At 40.4% G+C, this 13,146-nt stretch overlaps 2 protein-coding genes across 2 annotated transcripts in view; one reads left to right on the top strand and one right to left on the bottom strand.

Moving 5' to 3' along the window:
- LOC125772037 (bifunctional heparan sulfate N-deacetylase/N-sulfotransferase) overlaps positions 1-13,146 on the top strand; it is a 670,071-nt gene that overhangs the window by 251,590 nt on the left and 405,335 nt on the right. The gene's annotated exons all lie outside the window — the stretch shown is intronic.
- Positions 1,716-2,300, bottom strand: LOC125772076 (serine/arginine-rich splicing factor 4-like; the record flags this gene model as incomplete). Its single annotated transcript, XM_049443431.1, has 1 exon — positions 1,716-2,300. A coding segment is annotated over one exon (585 nt), but the record flags the coding sequence as incomplete, so codon positions are not given.

Here is a 13,146-nt window from a genome sequence, read left to right as displayed (position 1 = left end):
TGTAGCAGCAAGAAATGAGGGAGGGGTAGGGATTTAAATTATGATCTTCACTATGTTGAATTATTCATTCCATGGAAAAGTTCCATTCCCCTGCAGTGCAGTATGTAGGGTAAACTGGTTCCCCCCAGGGGCGTACTGAGAAACACGATACCGGATGGTTTTACTGTGCAATTGTGCAAAAGAGACCCCTTCACGAGAAGAATGGTTGGTCCAAAGTCCAACGGAAGAGACACAAACCCACAACAGAAGGGTGGTACACAAGGTATGACAGACTTCTTAATTGCCTTTTCTTGCTTGGTGCTGCTTGTGTGAAGAAAACGCCCTATGTCTGATATCGCGCACCACTCGAGTGGTTGAGATTATGCTCAATGTTTATACGTGCGGCAGATATGCAATTGTGTGTACACGTACAACGCAACCAGACCAGAGGGCACTTTATGCACGTAGAAATCATATCTTCTAACGTTCTCGAGAAACTTTAAGAGATTTTCCTGCTTACTGACCGTACGGAAATGGATGGTTAGGTTCATTAATACCGAGCTAGTATTCTCCCAGGCAGCATCATAATCGATTCGTTAATACCACTCCCAACCATTCCTGGGAAGAAAACATTCTCAAAATCAGTTCAGCTGATACATTCGACACATACGAAACCCTTTCTTACCCGTGGGTGAAAGAAACACATTGGCCAGATAACATCCTTCGGAAAATTCCCCTTTCTCGTGGTTTACAACCTTTGCTCAACAATGGACACCAACTTTCTCAAAGCCACCCGTCCAGAAAGGACAAGAGATCCTCACAAGAAGGTATTTTCCTTTCGCATGCTTTCGCATTCAAGCATCCAGCACATTAGAGGGCTTTCCCGTTACCTCACTCGATCCGGAGTGGTTTTTGAATCGTTGTTAAGATTGTGGTATGCAAAGATTTGACACCTTCGCACGAAGGCAATGGTACCGCAACTGATATTCCAGGTTGTGGACGATTGTGGTTTTTGCAGCAATGTTAACAAGCAACGATGGTAAATGATACCCGGTGTACGGGGCCAGCAGTAGCTCAGGTGAGAAACGTTTGTGAGTTTGTTTTTATTAGATAGTAAGTTTTTTTTCTCCATAAGTGTGACGACGGAGAGCAATTCGATTGTAACATGGTATAGAAAAGTTTTCGTTCCGATTGAATTTGATTGAATTTTATGCAATTTAAGGATGGAGCAACAAATATCACTTCACTTCAAAACTTTTATAACTATATAATTTTCATTATGTTTTCATCAAATATTTTATTACTAACTATTAGTTATTTAAAAAGCTTTATTTGAAAACAGATATACACTCTTGTCAGTAATTCTGATTTCTGACTTCGATATTGCTTATACGTATCAATTCTAAAGCATGCACGTATAACCATTCCCAATATACATGAAATTTAGCATTATTGGAAAATGGACATGGACTAACAACATCCAATAGCTCATAGGAAACTAAACAAAAGCTATCTCAGAATTCTTTGTTTTGAGAAGCTTTTAACGGAATTATAAAATTTAACCAAACAATGTGCAATCTAAGTACATTCATCATGAATGAAAGAAAACAAAATGATTATATTTTCCAAGAGAATTACTTTTGCAGGCCTTTGCAGGTAAATCATGTTAGAACGAATGAAATAACCATATAAAAGGCCCCGCTGGGCCTGGACCTGGACCTGGACCTGGACCTGGACCTGGACCTGGACCTGGACCTGGACCTGGACCTGGACCTGGACCTGGACCTGGACCTGGACCTGGGCCTGGGCCTGGACCTGGACCTGGACCTGGACCTGGACCTGGACCTGGACCTGGACCTGGACCTGGACCTGGGCCTGGACCTGGACCTGGACCTGGACCTGGACCTGGACCTGGACCTGGACCTGGACCTGGACCTGGACCTGGACCTGGACCTGGACCTGGACCTGGACCTGGACCTGGACCTGGACCTGGACCTGGACCTGGACCTGGACCTGGACCTGGACCTGGACCTGGACCTGGACCTGGACCTGGACCTGGACCTGGACCTGGACCTGGACCTGGACCTGGACCTGGACCTGGACCTGGACCTGGACCTGGACCTGGACCTGGACCTGGACCTGGACCTGGACCTGGACCTGGACCTGGACCTGGACCTGGACCTGGACCTGGACCTGGACCTGGACCTGGACCTGGACCTGGACCTGGACCTGGACCTGGACCTGGACCTGGACCTGGACCTGGACCTGGACCTGGACCTGGACCTGGACCTGGACCTGGACCTGGACCTGGACCTGGACCTGGACCTGGACCTGGACCTGGACCTGGACCTGGACCTGGACCTGGACCTGGACCTGGACCTGGACCTGGACCTGGACCTGGACCTGGACCTGGACCTGGACCTGGACCTGGACCTGGACCTGGACCTGGACCTGGACCTGGACCTGGACCTGGACCTGGACCTGGACCTGGACCTGGACCTGGACCTGGACCTGGACCTGGACCTGGACCTGGACCTGGACCTGGACCTGGACCTGGACCTGGACCTGGACCTGGACCTGGACCTGGACCTGGACCTGGACCAGGACCTGGACCTGGACCTGGACCTGGACCTGGACCTGGACCTGGACCTGGACCTGGACCTGGACCTGGACCTGGACCTGGACCAAAATATAAATTATTAAAAAAAACTTCTGAGATTTCCAATTATTATTAAGTATGCAACTACGAAAACGATTGCAACATCAATTACAAAATCAATGCTTTAGCTAACAAGCAATTAAAGTAAAACATTACCGTTCGGCTATCCCTGTGGAATTATCGTTCGTTACATTCATCAACAGTACTGCATAAGCACCGGTTTCAGGAAACATCAATGACCATCGACACCCATCGGTATCAAGGTGTGTAATGAAAATCTATCCCATCTTAATGCGCTCACCTATAACAGCACCGATTCTGGCTTATAATTTGTTCAACTTCCGGTGCACCACAGTTCCGGTTTCTACCCCAACCAGTGGTAACACAGGTCGCTCTCAACAGGGCGGTACCTTGTGCACATAAAACATTATCGCACCGGAGATTGGAGCGTGGACCACTACGGACAACCAAACCCGTACCGGGGCCTAGTTTGCCGGCCTTTTCGAAGCAATTCTTCGGCCCGATGCCCTGCGGACACCATCAATAGTAACGAGCGCTTATTTCTGGCCATACTGGCTGCACTCGTCCCCCAATTGTCCCAAACCCTCGTTTGAACCATCCTGGTTTCATCTCAACGCGTGTAGAATTCCTCCGTACCATCCTGCCTACCGATCAGCAGTAAAGTAATTGAACATTAATGCTGCTTGAATATTTACGATTACAAAATCTGACGCGTTTATTTTACTCCACGGTGCGATTACATGGATTTATATTCATTTGTAGCAAAAGGAAGTGTGTGCTTGGGTGGCATATTTGTGGATGTATGTGTGTGTGTGTGTAGAAGCCGGACACGAAGGAAGAAGGAAACGATGATGTTACGATGTTTCGCCTTTCGGCATGGCAACCGCACATACACACACCCTTCAACCTTTCCACTCCGCTCATCCAGTTTGTGTGCAAGCAAGAAATCAGTTTTCCAAGAAATTTCGTGCTACAGCATCGTTGCAGAGAGGAATAAATTCTTCGCCAAAAATTGTTCGACTAGCTTTGCTACCGAACCGCTACTAGCGAGCGCGTGTACCGTCAGCGACCTTTACAGTGGAGGAACCTGCGGAAATGTTAACTCAATTGAAGGCAAGCGCAGTCCCCACGCTGCGCACGCTAGATAAAACATATTCGCCCCACTGTTTCGCAGTACGAACGTACGAACTTTCGGCCCGTTTGCGTATGCAGGTTATGCCGTACGCCGGGTGGTGCGCCGTAAGAACAATCGAGATTACCGCTCGTATAAATTCCGTTCACAATCTCGCAGCAAATCTGATTTCTTATCGAAACGCAAACGGTGCCGGGTTATGCAGTGAGGGTAGCCTTCTTCTTGCAGTAGCAAAACTCACCCTCCTTGAAAGAGCAATAGAAGAAAAAGACCCAAACCCAGCATCATGCACGAGCTGAAACTCCGACGCGGATTTGACGATATGCTCATCTCAGCGTAAGGGACGTTATTGAGTGCGCTTCCTGTGCGGAAAGAGTTTTGCTTCGTTTTTTCGTTCATTTCAACAATTTTTTTGTTTGCCAATTTTATGTCCTTCGGATGTTGGCTTTCGCTGCGTTTTGCGTTGCAGCGAAGCAGCTAGCACAGGAAGCAGGTCGCATATTTATGCTACTGCTATGCTGCTTTCCGAGAAGATGCTGCGGTACTTTCGTTCATCCAGCTACTTCAGTTAAGCCCAGTCAAGAAGGAATGACATCAGGTAAAGGATAACATTTGTAGCTTAACATTTTATTGCAACCATCTTTAAAAGCTCAAATACGTAATAAACCTAGCTTCAGGTAAGTCTTCCATAATGATTGCCACAAATTAGTACTCTTCTCAAACTGTTTTTTTCTTCTTTTTCTTTTTTTACCTTTTTATATGTAGTTCTATCATCTTTCATGACTTGACCAAATATCTTATAACCTAAACTATAAGCCTCAGTAATGTTTTTATTATCATATGGAAGAATTGTGTACTTTGCAATATTTGTCTTTACTGAACTCTGAACCTCTGACCCATGATCTAAACACATTTTGATCCAAATGGGAATATAAACTAATATATTTTTATTCATTTTGAACCAATCCAAATGATCTATTATAGTTGCCAAGACTGCCACCACAATCCGAAATCTTTGGCTTGAAGGCTATAGATGATGGGCTATATGCACCCTGATCATGCGAGGAAGATTCTTCAACATAAGTCTCTTTTTTTTCATGACGTTGTCGCGTAGTTATCATCTAAATCAGTTTCAATGAAATTGTATCATTTTAATATTTTTTATTTGTTTTGACCATAATGTTCGTGCATTGTTGCAATACGTGCAGTGAATCCGCTAATTACAGCAATCCATCGATCACTGGAGCCGTAAATTTATCAAACAAATGTAAAACTTTAACCTTAAGAGGTCTTGCCCTATCAATTTTTTCTTTAACTACCCGAAAGCCGACTAAGCGAAATAGCCATTCTGTGAACCTTCCATAAAGATTCTGCCTACGAAGATTTGTTACCATACCCTGTCCTGTAAGATGGACGTAGAGCCTCCATTGATTAAATACCCATAAATATTACTATCGATTTCTTATTAATTCATTAAAAAAGTCTTTAAAAAAATTAGCTATAGTAAAAGAAAGATTTTACAAACGGATCAGTTATTACCCGTATTCCTGCGCCTATGACTTTAATAGTATCATAACCTTCCATTATTTCGCTCATATCTTGGTCTTGAGCTGCTTTCCATTGAACGTTCGTTTATGCAAATTCAACTGCGAAACCGACACTACACCAGAACACAAGTTGTGCAAGGATGGATTAATTTATAATGTACTTACACCGCCTTCAACTTACCCACGTGTACATGTATGGGGTGAAGCTTCTGCCCAGCCGTAACCGGGCGATAACGATTACACCACACTACCGGACGAGTACATAATGTTAATTTCTAGCTGCCCTTTCATTTGCAGCCCGGCTGCTAGACAAAAACTTCCGTTTGCAAGAGTGAACACTTCCCCAAGCGGGTGGAGAGAATTTAATAGTGACAGTAATGTTTCACCATCGTCCCATTTTCCTCCCTTTAATGGATGGATCAGACCGACCGATCCACTGATGGGTCGGCCGGTAGAAGGTAGATGCCGCAATCTGTGCCACACCAGCGGAGCAATGAAATACAAACAGAAGAATGAACTTTGGCGAATGTTACAAATTAGTAAAATAGATTAGCTACGCTTCAGATGAGATAGAAAGCAGGCTGCCACTAGCAGGGAACTGGGACTTTGGCCGTAAGAGTTCTCCATCCATACGCCAACCCGAGCGAATGTTTCGAAACGGTCAAGAATAGTAGACATGACTTTACTTTGGAAGTTAATGCCAAAAGAAAACTTTTCGACCGCTTGCCCCATCCGGAATGGAATGTTCATCCTCCTCCCGAATGGTAGACGCCGGTGGTACATGTGGCGCACCATTCGAAAGGGCGTGAAAGGTTCTTGCAAAACTTCGTGCAGCGTCAACTCACAGCGTTGACTTTAGGTGGACGAATTTTGATCGAACTTCAACAGTTCGATATCGTCTCCGTATCCCTCCGAAAAAGCGGTCACATTTGCCGCATCGAAGCAGCATACATAATTTAGGGCTGGAACTGGCTGGAAAGATTTTGCCCCTCGATTTTGCTTCCGTTGCCCGGACGGACGGAGTTGTCGAAAGCTTGTTAGATTACAGTTTAATTGGATGGGTTTGACCGTTCGAATGCGATAATCGAATTGAGTCGATACTGTTTGGATGGTAGCAGAAAATTATGTATCCTGCATGTTAACCACAAGACGGCAGAGTTGGTAATGCTGAATAAACGTTCCTTTCTCTCGCTCCACTTGTGAAATCTTTTATCAAAGGAAGCGTAATCATCGTGTTAGGAAATTGACTGCATTTAGAAGCTTGATTAGAGTGATAGAAGTGACCATCCCGGACGGAAATGTTGTTCGACGGTTTTTTTTTTCAAGGCAAATAGATGGAAATTTGAATAAAATCAAAAGTATAAATAAATAACACAAATTGAAACAAAATCAGCATATTCTTTCTATTTTTATCATTTTCTCTCAATTCCTACCCGATATTTCAAGCTTGAAATCGAAATTCTTCATTATTTAAATAAAATATTTAAAAACACTTATATTTAAAACTTTAAAGTTCCTAGTACTTGAAATGAAAAAGAGATTTCAATATGAATTTTTCAATATAAATTTGATTCTCTAAAAAGCGTTTTAAACATTTGAAATTTCAAAATTTGAAATCTTTTAAAAGAAAGCGTTGTATAGAATCAGTTTCACATTACGAAAGCTCGAGAAAGGTGGTACATTACAACATTTAGGTTCACAAATTCATACTTCTACTTTTTTTAAATCAACTTGCGGTCTAGATAGCATGTCCTTTCACGATTCGCAAAAGTAACCAATGTGAATCATAATGAGTTCCAAGCAATGTAAATTGGAAGTGAGTTAAAACGTTCTCTTTAGTAACTAGGAATACGGTCATTTTTTATATAAAAATAGATTTTAAAACACGGTTCCAACTTCAACCATTTCATTTTAAAAACTCTGTATGTTAAAGATTTGTAATTTGTTAGATTAAAAACTAGTGTTTTGTAATTATACAGTGTTACAAGTTTTTATAGCAGCTTCCCAAATTGATTTGTTTTTTGCTATTTCTTTAATAGATAATGTGTTGACCAATATGGGAGTTTGGTTTTTGTTTAAATAAGAGGAATTTTCCACTACCTGGCAAAATGATGTAAAATGTATATTTTTGTACATTTATTTTTTTCACTAAATATTCTGTTATTTTTATAATGTTTTGTTGCCTTTCCTGAACCTTCGATCATTTTTAATTTTCAATTTTAGTTTTCAATTTTACAGTCTATTGCATTCCTGCATATCTTGAGGGAGCTGCTTTTAAAAATTAATTTTTATTTTTATTTATTTATTCATTATAATTATTTATTTTAAAATGAAGGATTTTCACAATTTTGTTAGCCACATAAGCCTGAAGTGCCGAATTTATTTTGTTTTAACTTATTTTCTCAATAAATTTTAACCGTAAGTTGGTATCCGAACGTCAACTACGTCATTATCCAAGTCCAAAATATGTTAAAGTTTACATGCCCAAGCATGTGGTAGTGGAATCGCTGAAACCTGTTATCGTTTTCATAAAAATCCTGTAATCCATGGTAAATGTTATTCAGTTTCATTATGCTACTCGTTATTAAATAAAGCCAATAATGATTCTGAATCTGTGCAATTGATAAAATAAAACGCATCTAACGTGTTTCAGGTTAAACCCAAAGCCTAACAATCAAGGACGTCAAAGGTCAGGCCAGCCGACATTGGACACCGGCGATTGTGCCATTTCCATTTGTTTCACGAACGAATTTTGCTGACCCTCTTTCCACCAGGCAAATGAAATTCGATAGTTTCTAGGAAAAAGCTCCCGGGGTCAATTCGTTGTGCACCATGTTTACCCTACCCCTTTTGCCATCTAAGTCTCATTGCCCTTCACCGAAAGTATCTCGAAACGGTTCGAAACATGTTTGGGTTTTATTACAAACATCTCTTTCGTTTCCTTTTTGTTTTTGTTGTGAGGGTATCATCTGCCAGGCTCAATGTCCCGCGAATAGGACTGCAAAGTATCAGTTATCGAAAAATAGCATCAACGAAAAACGGTGGAAAAAAAAACCTGTAGCAAAACAACGAAAAGTGACCGGCAGTGGCTTCAATTTTCATATCTTTCACTCCCCCCTTTTTACCGCCGTGCATTGCCGTTTGCCTCACCAAACATGGCGTTTCGGTTCGATCTCCCGCAGCCGCGAACAATGATAAATATTTTCCTGGCAAACTTTTCGATTATGTATCCAACCGTGTGCGCCATGTTTCTCAAGCATGCACATACACACAGTGGTTCGGTCACGCCATCATGTTGAGCATGTTGTGTTTGCTTTAGCTCAACGGCGAAACCTTCCTGTCCAACCCCGGAACTGCACCACATTTTTGTTTTGTGCAGTTTTTGTTTTGTTTGCTTTGTTTTTGCAACTGGTCGATGGATTCTGTGTGGTGCGTTTCGGATCATATTACTACCGTTTGACGTTCGGCTAGTATCCGTTACGAGTGTTGCAGAAGCAACAGCAGCAATGTACACAAACAAAAAAGGAAAAAAATCGACCAAAGAAAAAGTGGTGCAAAAAAACACACACACACATGGACAGAACCACACCAGAGTTTGATTAAAAGCAAACACATATCAGCAATAAATAATGCCTACATGGTGCCCTTCGGCTTGAGCAATATGCGCTCAATGTAGAATAAAATAGTAACACATTCTGACGCTAAATGGTGTGCTCGTGGGACGTGTACTGGGCTTGAGTACACCCCCCGGTAGAGTGGTCAAGAGGTGTTAAATTGTTTTTCTATTTGTTTTCTTAGGTTTTGTTTATTTTTTAACAAAAGCATTGGTAACAAAACGTCGTTAATATTTTCCTATCAAGGATGTAATAACAGCAATGTGAAACGTACGCATGTTGCCAAGTGATATTTAAAGCAAAAGATTGTATGTGATTCTAAAGACAGGAAGCAATAAAAATAATTTTAATTTCATTACTTATTATAAAAAGTGAAATATAATAGAAAGTAGAAGTTAAGTATAATAGAAAAATAATATAATGCCTTTAAATTACGCCAATAGAAAATATTACAGTTCATAGAGTTTTCGTATGAGAAATTCCATTTTGTATTTGTGATTCTTTTTTAACCCCTTCAGGATCATAAGCTATCCAAGACTAAAAATGCGAATTCAACGCAATATTTTAGCCTTTAGGGGTGTAAAATAAGAAAATATCCCCTGAAAAACATAACAGGGTGTAAGTTTTCTATAATTTCATGGAAAAAAATTTCCCTATAAACCATAAGAGCAAATAACGGACGAGTGTGGTTTTCTGTACCGACATTTGCCGCCTTTGAAATACGTTTAATTTCGATATTTCGTTTTAAAAACATTGTTACAATAATAATTTAACAATCAGTGACGATTTTTGTAGATTGGTCCTGAAAGGGTTAATAAAAATGCGCTACATTTTAATAATATAAATATTAGCTCAAACCAAGCAAGTGTCACCACCATTCAGAATTTGTCATGCATTCGCCAAAATTGATTAATTGAAACTATAGATATTTTCGTATTTTTAAACGAAAAACTATGAAACAAATATATAAAATAATGAATTCACAAGAATTAGAATAGTCGGAATTAGAATTAGAATATTACAATTCAGCGAAAGTATGCAATTCCACATTAAACCATCATACCAAATGGACGACAGATTCTTCGAATCGATTATTATGAAATCATATATGTTGCATCTCTTCGTTTTTTTTAATTGACTTCTTGTCCAATTATACATAATTTAATATAAATGTTGACTCTTATGCGATTGAATGATTTTTTCAATTGATTTATGTTTTCACGTCACTGAATTCTAACTAATTGAACATTTAATCTTACAAAAAAAAACAAATTAAAAAATCTGTCTACGTGTTCCTCATGTCAACTTAATTACAAACATATCAACAATTTGAGCGTTCTTCGCGGAATTCGCATAAAAACAAATCACTTTAGATGTTTACGACCACAACCAAGCCCACTAGAATTGAAACGATATAGTACTTCACGCTTTAAGCATCTTCTCCATAGGCACCGAGTCAGCATCACCGGCCATTCGGCGGAAGCATTGACTGGAGCTATTCAGTGCTAAATTGCCATTTGCAATCAGCTAGCGTCTAGTCATACGCGAACTACCGTGCTTGTGGTACAGATGGTAGACATACTGCCATTAGATTGCCGGACGACGATTCGTGACAATCGGAATGCAATTGCCCACCAAAACGGAACCGAACCGGAAACGATACGTACGACTGTCACATTTGACGTTCCCGATCTTACCGATACCCGGGTCCGGTGTACGGTATTTACGTCCGATGCTTCAGCCACACAAAGAAGCTACCGGAGGTGATATTGTACCGGGTATGATACACTTTAGCTACGGCGGAAACGATAGACTGTCGATGAATGTATTCACCACAATCCGTACTAGACGCACGGCATGCTAGTAGGAAACAAGGAGTTTCAGGGGGGTAAACATTAAAAGCAGAGCCAAGCGGATGCATACGTCGGCCGGATGTGGAACAAGTTCACGGGTGCAGCTTAACGATGGTAATCGATAATCACAAAATTGACACATTAAACACTGATAAATGTGGTTTGAATAGCTGAATGCTTAATGTAAGATAGGGTAGCTGTTCATAGAGTAGCCAGCTTTGTAAGTAATATTAAATTCAACCGGAAACTGGCCATGTTCTCTGGTGAAATAGAAATAGAAAGAAGTTTACCAAATTATCGATTACATGTCATTATGCATTCTGATGCAGTTAAGAACCTGTTTCAAGAATGGTTTTGGATTTTTTTAAATTTTTGAAGCAAGTGAAACTATTTATTTCTCAATATCTCGTCAATCTTCTACGTAATTACTTTGTCCAATCTGTTAAATTTTCGACAGATATCTCATGTTGATACATTTTCCTGTATGTAAACTGAAAATTATTCCTTTTCGTTTTGAATTTAAACAACATCCAATGGACAGCATAGAACACTTCCAATTAGTTTTGAAGATCTAAAAAATAAAACATTTCTGCAAATTAATTCAACACAAAAGTAGATCGTGCAGAATGTAATTAAGTTAAAATATTCAAGAAATCCAGACCCGGTTATAGACGCGTGTGCAAATTTAAAGCTAAACATTTAGCGAAACAGCTAAACATAGAGATAAACATTCAGAGCAAAATTTTACGAAAAAAAAATGTTTATTTACGTACTGCTCATCACGAATAACCAAAAAAATCCCTTAAAAACAAAAGCAAACCCCAATCCAATAATACGATCAACTAAGATACAAAAATAAAACAATATTTACTATTTGATAACACCATTGCTTCCCAACCGTAGCACGCTTTTATGATCAATATTTCCCCCGCTATCATATCAATTGCACAAATATTGTGGTAATCATTGCACCGCAACATGGCGCCAAACCGTACCGCAAGCGTACAACATTCCGTTCTATTTGAGTAAAAGCAACTAAGCCTTCCCAGTGGAGTGTATGGGCGAAATGGGATTCTTTATAGGGAGCACCAAAAAAAAAGCAAGCAAATACCCACCTACATTCCATTTGATGGAGGAAAAACGGTCGGGCGCATCTGGTCCAGCCGGTACGAAAACAATCGGTAGCATAATATTGAACTATTCCGCTTAATTAGAAGCAATATCTATTACCATTAGAATTGATATGGCTTGCATGGGTGGATGGGAACTGTGTTGGAACGCTTGTACGTCCGGGGATAAAACGAGCGAATACCGTAATGAGCCACTGTCAATGCAGTACCCTGTACGTGGTCCGAACGAAAGAATTCCACTTCGGTATGCAAACGGACCGGTTGGCGCTCGTCCGCGTAGCAGGTGAATGGGAAAAGAAAAAACATACATTACCACGTACCAGGAATGTGCATAACATTCTGTAATAGGATTTCTAACATTCTTTGTATGGTTGCATACTGTTGCAAATTATATTTAAACATTTTTGATGAGTTTTTTAATCATGAAAATATTGTTATGCATAAAAAGCTTAAAATGAAAAAATGGAATTTAAATTTGTCAAATTTACATCACATGCAAACTATTTTTTGCGAAAGTTTTTATGCAACTTGATTCAAACATCTTGTTTTAGTTGGAACGGATCACTGGAGAGTGTTTGGTAAATTATAATCAGAAATAAATAAATTAATATCGCAAGAATCACAGCAGACATTCCACTACATTACACACAAACGATTATGACGTTTATCTATTACGATTCAACCATCACCGAACTCGTAACTTTTATTTTCTACGACCTTCATTCGTTTAATGTCGTCATGGCAGGGGAGGAAAAAAACATAGCCTTCCTATGACTTTTCCTTCCAATAACTCATCAAGGAACGGCCTTTTCCGTGTACGTGCAGTGCTATGAAGTGAAAATGTCACCCGAACTGACGGTTACAGACCAACGATTGGCAATGTTCAACAAATGGGAAGCGTTTTTATTCCACCACGATTCAAGCCGGGGCAGTTATTACGATGCAATAATCTGTCACTTTAGCAGAGTGAGAGAAAAAAAAATGATGACCAAACCAAAGGACACAAGAGTAAAAAACACACTGAAAAGGAAGGAGAAAGTGATCGTCATGATCGTCCACCAGAAACCATTGCTCCACCATCTATCGACATCCTGACGTTCCCTTTTAAGTAGCCTAATGGACTGCTGGCCCGTGTGTACATGAACCGACGACCGGTGTGCCCGAAACGCTATCGTAGAATGATAAATATTTCCCATTTTTTACCCACCCAC

Source organism: Anopheles funestus, chromosome 3RL (assembly GCF_943734845.2).
Source record: "Anopheles funestus chromosome 3RL, idAnoFuneDA-416_04, whole genome shotgun sequence".
In the NCBI taxonomy this organism is placed as follows: Eukaryota; Metazoa; Arthropoda; class Insecta; order Diptera; family Culicidae; genus Anopheles; species Anopheles funestus.
This window is presented reverse-complemented; position numbering and strand designations above follow the sequence as displayed.